This window comes from Vipera berus (assembly GCF_964194415.1).
Source record: "Vipera berus genome assembly, chromosome: 3".
Lineage (NCBI taxonomy): Eukaryota > Metazoa > Chordata > Lepidosauria > Squamata > Viperidae > Vipera > Vipera berus.
Window position 1 is genome coordinate 33,632,002 of NC_138204.1, and position 13,234 is coordinate 33,645,235.

The 13,234-nt window shown below is 37.6% G+C and overlaps 1 protein-coding gene across 2 annotated transcripts in view; it reads right to left on the reverse strand.

Moving 5' to 3' along the window:
- Positions 1-13,234, reverse strand: part of CHD6 (chromodomain helicase DNA binding protein 6) — a 148,825-nt gene that overhangs the window by 67,864 nt on the left and 67,727 nt on the right. For both annotated transcript variants that reach the window (XM_081325197.1, XM_081325198.1), the window contains exons 6-10: positions 7,370-7,517; positions 4,113-4,262; positions 2,284-2,349; positions 750-808; positions 116-233 (exon numbers count right to left, since the gene is read on the reverse strand). In XM_081325197.1, coding sequence (XP_081181323.1) covers positions 116-233; positions 750-808; positions 2,284-2,349; positions 4,113-4,262; positions 7,370-7,517 — 541 coding nt within the window. The remainder of the gene's footprint in view (positions 1-115; positions 234-749; positions 809-2,283; positions 2,350-4,112; positions 4,263-7,369; positions 7,518-13,234) is intronic.

Genomic DNA, 13,234 nt, shown 5'->3' on the forward strand with positions numbered 1-13,234 from the left:
CATCGCTAATTGTGTACATTGATAATACCACAAAAAAGAAATAGCCCCCGTTAAGAGAGTTTTAAAAATATTTTGAGAAAGAACATAAAATCAGCCAGGAAAATTCATTACTGACCTCAGTGAAAATATGCTTCATTTGGGCCTGTTTATTGCGAAAGCGTTTAATCTTCTGGGAGATCCGGGGATCTTTTTCTAGCTCCTCCATGGTGGCCCATTTACAGTGCAAATAAGAACTATGAATTAATAAAAGAATATCAGGTAGATTATCAAGAAGGAACCAGAAAGACATGTATATAATTGGCATTTTAACACAAACTTGTCCAAATCTCACTTCCTTCAAGTATGTAATTGCATCACAGTATGTGTGTGTGTGTGTGTGTGTGTGTGTGTGTAAAATCTCTTTCCAAAAGTGTAATTTACAGCTAATATGTTTAAAATGTTAAGAAAAAATTAACCAAATAAGCATATTCTGTCAGAAATATGCATTAAAATGTAATGTATTAGATTACTAATGCTTTCCCAAGATATAAATCAAGAAAAAAAATACTAAAATTCAAATATTAGGAAAAGCGTTGCAGAAATCAGCTAAAAGGAATTTAAAGTTGGAAAAATATGAAATTGAGCAAAATCAAATTTGACAAATCAGTCAACTTCTAGTATGAAGAAATAGATGCTACTTTATATGTTTTGGACAACCAAAACAGAACAGTACGTAGCACATTGATAAGACAAACACATGCTATACGTACAAATTGCGGTACTTTACATAGAACTCTTCCTGTTCATAAGTTGCTCCTCCAGGATAAATCTGGAACAACAATTATTTGTTTGTTTGTTTGTTTGTTTGTTAATTATATAGATATATAATACCCATTAATGCTTAGCATCCATTATATATTATTTATTTATCTTTTTTTATTGCTCTATTTCTCAGTTTCTCTATTTATTTATTTATTTATTTATTTATCCATCCATCCATTCAATCAATCAATCAATTTCTATAGCTGCCCATCTCAGTCAATGATTCTGGGCAGTTACAATTAAAAAAAAAAATACAATTAAAAATACTGAAAACATTTTAAAATAATAAAACTAAAACTGAACTGACCATGAGAAAAAGCTCTAAATCTATATTGAAATAATATTATTGGCTCATTCAAGATTATAATATAATGGGCAAATATCTGACCTTCTAGACCAGTGGTAGCGAACGTATGGCACAGGTGTCACGAGGCGGCACTCAGAGCCCTCCCTGTGGGCACCCGCGCCATGCCTCATAGGTGGCAACTGTCCCTCTTCAACCAGCTACTCCCCACATGTGTCCCTCCCCACAAGCAACATTGAGATGACCACACCCACCTTGGCCATACCCACCCAATCTTCCATGACCACGAGTCACACCCACCCAGTAGGCCACGCCCACCTGGTACCCAGCAATAAATAAGAGGGTTTTGGGTTGCAGTTTGGGCACTCGATCTCTAAAAGGTTCGCCATCACTGTTCTAGACCCTTTCATAAAGCAAAACAGATTAAAATAAAAGACAGAAGAGCGTGGAAGCTATTTCATTGTGGCTTTATTAGTTACAAACTTAAGTGGGCATGTGGGGAAAGACAGCAGATCTCTCAAATGGCTTTTATCAGGTGCTGTTTGATTCTACCCAGGCTTCAATCAAAATTGGTGATACACTCACACCCATGCACAGGCACCAATTTTATTACATCAAACTTATTTTCATCCAGTTTTCACTCTATTTACTAATATAATACAGCCAACTGATATAGAATTTCTCTAAAAAAAAACCCACCCTTCTTTTATCCCAGAGCTTGCAGTCCTAAACATAAATAATTGCTTCATCAGCAAGTGATGTTAGGGAATAAATCATGGCAGCAGAGAATATGTTTCAGATCTGAATATCCACTTACATACTGGAATTGGCGAGGGGAGACAACTTTTGAGGCACAATTTTGCCATCAGTTGCATTCTGAATTTAAGCACCCACTTTAAGCAAATAGAGAACAATATCCCCCGCCCTGAGCTTCAGACGGAAGACTTGCCCCTGCTTCCAACAGGACTTCCAAACTCCAGAGAATCATTCACTGCATGAAGAAGCTAAGCTCCAAACATAATAGTCCTACTATTCATTATCATATTACTATAGGAAATAAATTATGATAAAGTAAATAATTTACAGCATCTTCTTATAATACCAATTTTTACAATGAGATTCTTCCTTCCAATAGAACAATAGCTCATAAAGGAATTGAGGACAAGGGAGGCTCTGACCTCTTTCTGCACCATTCTGGAGGCAAGAATTTTCTCAATGATGTTGGCATCGTCCTCAGGAGGTTCCTATGGAGCCGGAGACATGGAGAAGGGAGTTTAGCTGGCATTTAGTGTTTTAAAGCAATGCACATTAAAAGTTGGAAGTTCAACATTTCAAGACAGCTCCTGGAATTAACAGATTGGGTACTTGTCATGTGAAATCACATGATTGCCATTTGATAGCTTCCCCACTGACTTTGATGGACGACTGTTAGGTTCAGTCATGTGACCGCAGGATATTGTGACCATCCTAATTGTGAGCTGGTTGCCAAGTGCCCAAATCATAAAGACATCACCATCAGGATATTGTGACGGCCACAACTTTGAGGATCGACTGTAAGTCACCTTGTTTGGTACCATTGTTAACTTTAAACAGAGGCTGAAGTAGTGGTTATTAATGGTAGACTATACTGACTACTTATATGCAATGTACAATTCTGTTCTGGTCTTGTCTATTCTAATGGTCTTATTATATATTCTCATATAAAAAGAAAGTGGCAGATAAAGTGGATGAGAGTGTCTCAAGATTACTAAAGGCAATCACTGAAAACAAGCTATCAGCTTAAGAACTGAATTTATTTTACATATGTATTTCTGTTACTTGCACACTTGCTCTGTATCTCTTCCAGCCCAACCCTCCTCACAGGATTATTCTTGTGGGGAAAATAGGAGAAGGACAGAGTTTTACAGTGCATATGTTCACCTCCTTGAGTTACCTATAAAGTAATAAAGGCAGGATAAAAAAATCTAATAAATAAATAAATAAGGTGTGTGTGGGGGGTTTGTTGAGTCAGTACTGAGTCCTGGCGAGTGCTTGGACATGTTCCTGCAGTTTTATTGGGCAAATTTTGAAATGGTTTGCTTCCTAAGAGAAAGACTGGTCCAAAGTCACCCAGTTTATTTTGTGCCTAAGTCTCCCAGTTCCCAATGGGATGCCTTAACCACTACAACAAACTGTTAAGAAATCTTTATGTTGTTTAGTTATAATACAAGCTTATCACAATTAGCAATCTTTGCTTATAATTAAATATAAAGAACCATGAGGGTGAAAGTTCTCTCTCCAAGCTCGTGGGTTGGTTTCCGAACATTTCGTTACCAGGCTAGATAACATCTTCAGCAGTGTTTAGGGGATGTCTGAGTCAGTGCTCTTCTATTTATAAGGGCTTCAGGTGTGGGTGTGTCAAGTGAGGGTCTTGTGATGAATCATCAGAGAGAAGCTTGTGATGGATCTTGTGATGGGGAGGTTACTTCCGGTCAGGGTCCTCGGAGGGTGTGAATTATCAATGGGTCAGGGGTAAGTCATCAGTGAGAGGCTGGGGATGGGTCTTGTGATGGGGAGATTACATAAAAAAACTACTTTAAGAAATGTTCTAAAATGGAAGAAATACTGAGAAATCAAAATCAGATTAGAATTTCATTTGGGAAATACTTATTTGGTAGTAAATTACATAAGAACTGCTTCTGTGTATGTATACATTATTACATTCCAAATGACAGAAAATAATCAGATAAATGATTCATTTATTTAAGATAATTTAAAATTACATAAAGGTTAATGCTGCATTTTTCTGGTACATCACCACATGTGATATCCTCAATTGGGAATTTGTTACAAATAAATGCACTGTACAAGAATTCAGTTTAAACACCACTGATTTTACTCAAGATACATGTAATTCTTTTCAAATTGCTGCAAACATGAATTTGCATGTCTACTGTGCTATGAGTTCACAAGCAAATGGATTTTCTAGATGGAATTAAGTTTTGTTTCCTAGTTGTCCCAGCCATACCTCTGCTTGCCAAGCCAAGGTAGATGCAGAAAGTGCAGAAGCTCGGCCAGCACCCAGCACAGCTATTGTTTCACCATCATCATCAACTACCTTGAAATCCAAGTCTTCATTGTACTTCCTACGCTTCACCTGGCGTCCAGAACGGCGCTTCTGCATAGCAAAAACAAACATGGTAGAAGAGATATATACAATACTGCTTAATTGAAATCCAGCACTTGTCCAGGTTATACAAAGAAACACACATTGCTTAGATTTGGCCAATATGTTGCCAGCTAGTGAAAAATTAGGGCACCAGGAGCCTGAACTAAACAAAATGCTGTAAGACAGACATATGATTTAGCTTCAAAAGTTTGAACATCCCACCCCAAGAATAAATATGATGCCAAATCTATGTAGCCATCCTGCTATGTACTACTGTTTCATGCATGCTGAAAAGCCCCAAACATAAGCCAAGCCATAGACAAGTTAAGACATAAGGCAAGAAATGAATAAATATTTTCAGGACTAAAAAAAACCACTCTGTGTGTGTGTTTCTCTCTTCCTACTTTTTTAGATCCTTTCTTTTTCATAATAAATTACATTTCTGTTCCATCATCACCTGCTCCTAGAATACTTCGCCAATCCCCTAGGCAGTTCTGAACAGCAGAGAAAGGTAGAAAAGTACCAATCCTAAAAACTGCTTGCCAGCTTATCTAAATTCTGAAAGAGAAGTTTGTTTTTGGCACTTTCTGTCTTTCCTGGAGTCATATTTGAGCCACTCACTGTTCCTGCATACTGCATATATTCTTTAAGTAAACACACTGCTCAATTCAGAAATCACTTTCAGATGATTCTCTTTACATCAACTGATCTTTTAATATAGCAGTTTCAGAAAATTCCCTATGGAATGCCTCTCCTACCTAACTTCAGCTCTGTCTGATCAATACCAATGAATCCAATAGTTCTTCTTGTCTGTTGTTTACTTCATGATTCAACCCTTGAGAAATCACAAATGAATATGCAAACTGAAATGTTCTGCATTTGAATCAATCGCCTAAGTCAAATAAAATATTAAAATTATTAACTACTTTGAGCTAGGTTCATAAGTGAAGCTAAGCCAAAGCAACTTCAATGTATCTTAAAGTGATAGGTGAACTAAAGCAATGTGAAGGGATGTCTTTGTTATGCTTTATCTGTAAAGGCCCATTCACATGACTGCAAGTCAGGATAATACAGTGAGCATATGGTGAACACACTTTTATGAAAAGTGGTTGTTTTGTGAATTTATGGAATGCTTGTGGCAACAGAGATCTGCTGATTGGGAACATGAAAATGTGCACACATTAAACTGAATGGTGTGCTGCAAATCTGAATAATGCAACAAGCATCTGAAAATTATTTATCAAGAATTAAGATAGTTATTATTATTTATTAAAATTTATATGCCGTTCATCTTGTAGTTCAAGTCATAGTTCTGCTTAAGAGGGAAAATATGGAAAGTTACACGTAACACCATATAGAGAAGGAATTAAGACAGAATTGCAAAACAAATATAGGGTGGAAGATTTAACAGCTAGAGAGGAAAGAGAACATGTGGTAAAAATTTCAGACAACTAAAGGCAAACGGCCACGGTGGTGCAGTGTTTAGAATGGAGTATTGCAGGCTGATTTGGCTGACTGACAGTAGTTCAATTCTCACTGGCTCAAGATTGACTCAGCCTTCCATTTTCTGAGGTTGGTAAAATGAGAACACAGATTGTTGGGGGCAATATGCTGACTCTGTAAACCACTTAGAGAGGGCTCTAAAGCATTGTGAAGCAGTACATAAGTCTAAGTACTATTGCTATTGCTAATGCGTAAATTAGTGTAGGGATGTGGTGGAAGTGAGAATGGTCTGAAAAGTTGGAAAAATGCAGGGAAATATAGTGTGTGGTATATTCCAAAGGTGTTTTTTCAAGCAGCAACTGGACTTTGTTTTTCTTTGAAGACGTTTTGCTTTTATCCAAGAAGCGTCTTCAGCTCTGACTGGATGGTGGGGAATGGAAGGATTTATATTCCTTGTAGACAGCTGGTCATTTGCATTCTTTTAGAGTTGTTGAGGCCACTTGGGGGTTTGTCTGTGTCCTCACAGTCACCTGAGTGGTGCAAATGTGTGTGAAGCCTTCTTGGAACTGTTATACACTGAAGATAGATGATGTTGTATCCCTCCCCCTCTATTGAGAGAAGGCTGTTCAATTTTGACATAGATACAAATTCTTCCATTCCCCATCATCCAGTCAGAGTTGAAGAAGCTTCTTGGATGAGAAGCAAAATGTCTTCAAAGAAAAACAAAGTTCAGTTGCCTCTTTAAAAAGCACCTTTGGGACAACCATGACCTGGATGATTGAGAATTTCCATAGACAGTGTGTGGTATAAATTAGTTCTCCCTTTTTTACAGTTTTAATTCTTTGGCTTAAAATTTCTTACCTTTTTCTTGTACCCTATGTAACATTGTATATTCCAACAGGTTATAGAATAATGGGCATGTATATATGTATGTATGTATAAGTCACAAACTTCTAGCTTTTTCCTTTCCTAGATGAAAAGGGAAATTATCTGAAAACTTCATCCTCCCAGTAGGATGAAACACTAAGAATAGGAGTTTATCCTTATGATACTTAAGATTATTCACACTGTGAGCAGTGAGCTATTATAATTTTTAAAAGTATGCAATTTTTCATTTCTAGGTTAGCAAAACCATTCTGCATAAGTATATCAATTATTTATACGAGAGGGAGGGAGGGAGGGAGGGAGGGAGGGAGAGAGACAGAGCACACACACAATCTCATTTATGTCAATTTTTTACTCCTGCCGAGTACCTGGACAAGTCTTTGCAGTTTTCTTGGTATCGTTTCAGAAGTGGTTTGCCATTGCCTTCTTCCTAGGACTGAGAGTGAGTGACTGGCCCAGGGTCAGTTGGCTTTGTGCCTAAGGTGTAGCAGAACTCTCAGTCTCCCCACGTCTAGCCTGATACTTTAACCACTGCACTAAACTGTGTCTAGAAAGAATCTTACATTTTTTGTTTTAAAAAGTCCTTATTTGAATGACTACAATTTGATGACTTTCCATACTTTCAGTTCTGTGAACAAGCTAATATACAGGTGCATCTTTGTGGGATCCTAACAAGCAGAACCAAAAAACAATAGGAACTAACGAAACATAAATTGGTTGTTCTCATGAGAAAACTGTAGCAACATTAGATTGTTTCATGTCCATAAAGATTCAAGATTCAAGTATACCTGACTGTCAACTGAGTCAACAGATTCCTCAAGGTTTTGTCCAGACAATGAAAGTAGGCCTTGATCCAATTCTAAACTATCAAGTGACGTGTCATTTTTCCTTTTTCCTTTCTTCTTCTTTTCAACAGGAGTTGGTCCTTGCTCCATACTGCAGGTACAAATGAATAGCATTATAGTATCACAGCAAGTATCACTGAACTCAGTATCTGTCATTCATGTTTTACCCCAAAACTACCATGACAATCTTTTTGTTCTGGTTTTTCAGAAAGTATCATGCCTTTTGCAGTCAATAGCCAAATTCAAAATACTATGGAGAAGCAATGTCTTTGTGAGGGTTCTCTTTCTACTGCACTCTTTTCTGCTTACCTCAGGGGTGTCAAACTCGCAATGTCACGTGACGTATCGTGACTTTTTTTTGCCACTGATGGCAATGGGGTGGGCACGGTTTTGCTATGATGCATCCGGCCCATGAGCCGGCAGTTTTGACACACCTGGCTTATCCAAACACCATTTGGGATTACTCTCTCCAAAACTGAGCAATACATATTCAAATACTCAATTTTAGTCTGGAAAAAAGTACTTAGAAGAACTTTGGGCTGCTCACATTGATTTCCAGCCAACATTCTTTTGAGGAAACTATTTCACACAACTATTATTTCTGAGCCTCTGTAAACAGAACACATATAAAAATATGACATGTACAAGTTCACAACCAAAACTGATCAGTCTACAGAAATTGGTTTTTAATATAAGACATTTAGCAAGATACAGGCCCTCTTAAAATACTGCATTCGTATGCAAGTTTCTTTACTTACATCGCCCCCTTCTTCCATTTAATTGGAAAATTTCCACTTATAAGTAACCAGGTAAACCAAAAATAATGGCTATGACTAACACATTATTAACGTAATCATGTAAAGTATAATTGGCAATCTTTTTCTTCTTCTGATTTGTGAGGTTGGAAGGTCTGATTAAACTTTTTTTTTTTAGTCCCACAACTTCTTTGGTTTCCCTGCATGTTTCTTCCATTTGCAACGCAGCGTTGTTTAAGTGGCACAGCCAAGGTCAGGCAATGGAAGTTATTTCCAATCCCATTCTTGCTTGGATGGGAACCAGGATTAAATGGAGCACAAGGAGGAGCTTTGCCCAGATGTTTGAGGTCAATTTCTGGGCTGCCTCCGGTTCCAGGTTAGAGGCAGAGGCCATGAATGGGATTACAAACTGGAGGACTCATACTTGCAACAAGTGGCAAGCTGGTTGCGCCAACCTGCACTATGCAAAGCTGCAAAAGTATTACTGCACCCCACACCTCTACAAAATCTCCATTTAGGAGATCCTGCAGCAAGGCTGTGGGGAAGGGAGCAGAACCGAGCTGGCCAAGCCTCATTCCTTCTAATCTAGAAGCTAGTTGGGGTCAGCCAGCTTCCTCTTGGTGGTTTCTTCCTGCTCGTGTCCAAACAGGAGCAGCAAGTACTAACTACAAAGCAAGGAGAGCTGGGGGGTGGTACGCCAAGCTCTTCAGCTCTGTGACGGCGGAGAAACACAACGGAGTTGGAGAGTAGGGTTGTTTAGGAGCCCCTCTTGCAATTTGGAAAAGGAGTACTTTTGGCAAGCGAGGGGAGCAGAGCGGTGATACACCAAGCTCTCCAGCTCCGTGGCAGTGCAATTTGTGAAACCCAGGCAGGTTTGGCACTCCAGCAAGTGGTGGAGCAGGACTGCGCCTGCTTGTGAGAGAGGGTGGGGCTTGATGGGGAAGGGGAGAGACCAGTCTGGCATTTCTCTATTTGGCTGGACAAGGGCTCCAGCACTCAAGGCCATGCAGGCAAGCATGGGAAATGCGGGGCTCTCAATGCGGGGAGAAAAGGCCCAAGCAGCTTTGGACCCCAAGTGGTGGAAAGAGGAGCATGGGGTTTCTTCGTTGGTTGGGGGAAGCTTTGGTGGCTGGACACAGTGGACTCATGCCTGCACTAGGCCCCCCATTGCCTTTCGCACCCTGAGATACCTCATGTACACTTAATGACCCGTGCATTTGATTAGTGAATGTGTGGGTGAAAGCAGGGAGTGATCGCGTTCGAGTTACACCATTCACTCCTATGAATTCTACAAATGTAATTGGCAGGCTCCATTACATTCATAACTCAAGGACTACCTGTAATGCCATAGTTAAATTCATCTTTTACCCAAAATGAACTCTAGTCAATATTTTATTTAACTTCCTATAATCCTAGCAAAAAGCAAATGTCACCCCTCTCTAGCACTGATGATGCTACCTAGTTGGGTAGGTATCTTCAAATAAACAACCAAGCTCAGAGAATACCAAAGACCCAACAAAAAGCTACTTGAGATTAAGTAAACCATTTTGTCCAGTTTCAATTCTAAAATACAAATGTTTTGAATACTCTAAAAGATATATGCCATAATGTTACTTCTCAACTGATGTCTTTTCAACTGATAACTAGATCATGCTATTAGGTTTTTCCCTATTCTCATGCTATTTATTTATCTGATTAAGACCCATAGTCCATACTAGCTCCTTCTTGAGTTTCTGAATGAAAGGCAGAATACAAATATAGCAAGTAAGTGTGAATAGAAAATAACTAAACTCAACAAAGAACTAGAGGTGAAAACAAACATTTTCTTCTGAACTGGTATTAGGGAAGATACTTTTAATTTTTACCCAATTATTTGGGGGGAAAACATGGGGATAGAGAAGTTAGCAGTGACCAAAATCATGAATTTCCTTAAATTCCATGCAGAAGTAAATTCCTCGTAAAGAATTCATGCTGTAAAGTTAACTGTGCAATAGAAAATGGGATAGTTTAAACAAAGAAACAAACAGGGTTTGGGGAAAGATGACTGGGAAATTATGAATATAATAGACAAGTGATTTAACTCATTTGGGTGTTCTTCAAAGAGAATTAGGATTGAAAAAGAGCTATGCTAATTGGATTACAAATTATCTGATGTTAACAGTGAGAGTCCATTATCCATTGTCATAAATGGAAGTAAAAGTCAGTTATAATATTTCCCTCAAGATGTATAAAAATTCCAATGGGGGGGGGAGAAACAAGGCCGTTTAACTGTGGAGTATTTTTCTATTTTGTTTCTGAAAAATATGTCTAGCAGTTGTGCATATTGTAAAAAAGGTAGCTAAATCAAATTAAAATGATCTAAATACCCCATACCCATAGCATATCACCTGTAAATTATTATTTTTTATCACTGATATGCGGCACTTCTGCAAGAGAATAACTGTTGCTCTATTTCTATTTGTCATCATATTTGATGTTCTTTGGGGGGAAAAACGGAAAAGTATTAGTTTTCACACACTCTGAATATAATGGATGATGGTCTGGGAAGAGGTTACCCACAAACTGCTGCCAACAGTCTACTATTTTGTAGCCACACTGAATGAACCCCTTGTTCTTTTTCTCAGAATGTCAGGCCCAGTGCTGTGGAACCTAAAAATTCATCAGTGGTATAAAAATTGGCTGGTTTGGTTAGAATTTACATAGATATGGATTTAGCAAGTTAAAAAGGAATGTCTTGTAGTGGCTTCATATACAGTAGCAGCTGTGTACTAGCTGCTGTGAGCAGTCTGAGACAATACTGATTCTCTGAGGTATATACTTACACATTTACAAATAAGCTCTGCATATATGCAATAAATTTACAGACTGGAAGCATAATGTGTAATTCAAATCTTCAGAAAATGGAAATGCAAGGAATCCTCTCTAATTGTAAAAATCTTTTAATATTTTATGTATATGGAGATTTTCTGTCATGGTTGTCCCAAAGGTGCTTTTTCAAAAGGCAACTGGATTTTGTTTTTTGTTTTTTTTGTTTCTTGCTTGAAGATGTTTCGTTTCTTATCCAAGAAGCTCCTTTAGTTCTTCAAGCAAAAAAACAAAACCCAGTTGCTTTTTGAAAAAGTATCTTCAATTCAATATTTTATGTCACCAAGACTATATTTCGTTCCAGAGAACATTCACAGTGTTCAATGTGGATCTATACCAAGTGCCTCAACCACTAGGCATTTCATCCTTTCATCCTCTATGATTTGAACAATCAGTTTTCCAGTAACTGTCTTGTAAGTGACAATATTTCCTTCTTTATACTCAGTCTTTATGCTAGTCAAATCAATTTCTCTTGCAAGCTTAAACTGGTGAAACTTTCATCTCCTCCTGATCAGAGATCAACTGCAAGTACATAAACTTCTGTACTTGCAGTATTTCATTCATAAAACATGTATTAAAGAAAAGGGATCTTCTGTACATACAACCTGAGTACTTAATCATGTCAGTTCAGTTTTCTACAGTGCTTCTCTGATGAATGTCTAGTTTTGAATGGGTATCTTCTTCAACATCACTCAAAACATAGTCCACTTTAATATCAAATGGAAGAAAATAAGAGTCTAATATCCTTTGCTTAACAATGATTGTGCTAGTGCATCAATATGTGCAAAGCACAGTTAGATAGTAGGCAGATTTACATTTGTTTGTTTTCAGTTATCTGATACCAGCATTTATATCAAACATGAAACAGAAGAGTTAGCACCAATGATGAAGAAATCAACAATAAAATTGATCTTTAGTATCTGCATTTTAATCTGAGGTACAGTTTTGCAACTTGTTTCATAAAATGCAATTTATCTGTTTTGATATTATTTTCACATCAGATCTTTATGCTGCAATTTTATAGAACATTGCTATTTGCTATATATATGTAAAGAATAATTTTCATAATGTAACTTTCTAGGGCAGGTGTGAGCCGATGACATGCTTCTAATTGCATTAGAAGCTGTGGAAGTGCAGTGCTGCTGGTGCTTTCAATAAGCCCCCAGACATTGGTGCTGTAGTTACAATTAGCAACCATTCCACTCATAGATGTTGAAGCTCACTATGATTAGAAATGATTTAGAGGAGATTATGCCACAATTACCAGATGCTTATAGAGTTTGCAGCAATGGCTCTATTTGCATATACTTTTTACTCTGACATTTTGAAAGGAACAATCCTCAACTATGTATTTTTGAACACGTTTTGTGAAGGAATGAATGGACATGGATCCAGGTTCCTCAATCCTGAAATAGCAACAGTGATCAGTTTGTTAACAGCAAATTGGCCACAGACACCATGACAGTTTGCAGCAATCTTAAGGCTCATTGACAAGCATTTAATTATCTAGTACAATAAGATTTTTTTAACATTCTTATTATCTGTTCATATGGCTAGAAGAGAAACCATTATAAATATATGTGGCTGAGAATACTTCTTTCACAGAGCCTCTTCAAGATTAACCAAATTCTCTTTGTTTTCCATAAACTTCAGATGGTATTTATAATGTGGTGCTGTTCTGATTTTAGTAAGAAGGCAAAAGGGCCTCACAGCAAGAAAAGGCCACTGATACAGCAATCTGGAGAACTCCGTGAAGAAAATGCTGTAATAAAGATCCGAACAAATTCCAATATTTTGCTTCTTCCAGAACCATTTACTTTTTTTCAGTTCTGCTCCTTACCCAAGATTTTAAAATACCGTCCTTTGGTCTGAATTGCTGCTCAGTTAAATTTCTCCAGATTGATGCCAGTATCAATTGGTTTAGCACAGGGATGTATGTAGAGCCTTGTAAGGACAGCCTAATATATCCTGGCCCAACTAATCTAGTTGGTTTCTCCAAGCGAGTTGGGCTGAATGTATTTCAAGATGAGAGTGATGAAAACTCTTTGATATTCAGGAATGTTACACAGTTATCCTTTAGTTTCATACTTAAACCTACACTGTGTGCTTTCAAACCTCTTTCAATTCCACTCTCATGATATTTCTTTTATATAAAACCTGCTGAATGTCCATAAAAACTGTCCTATAA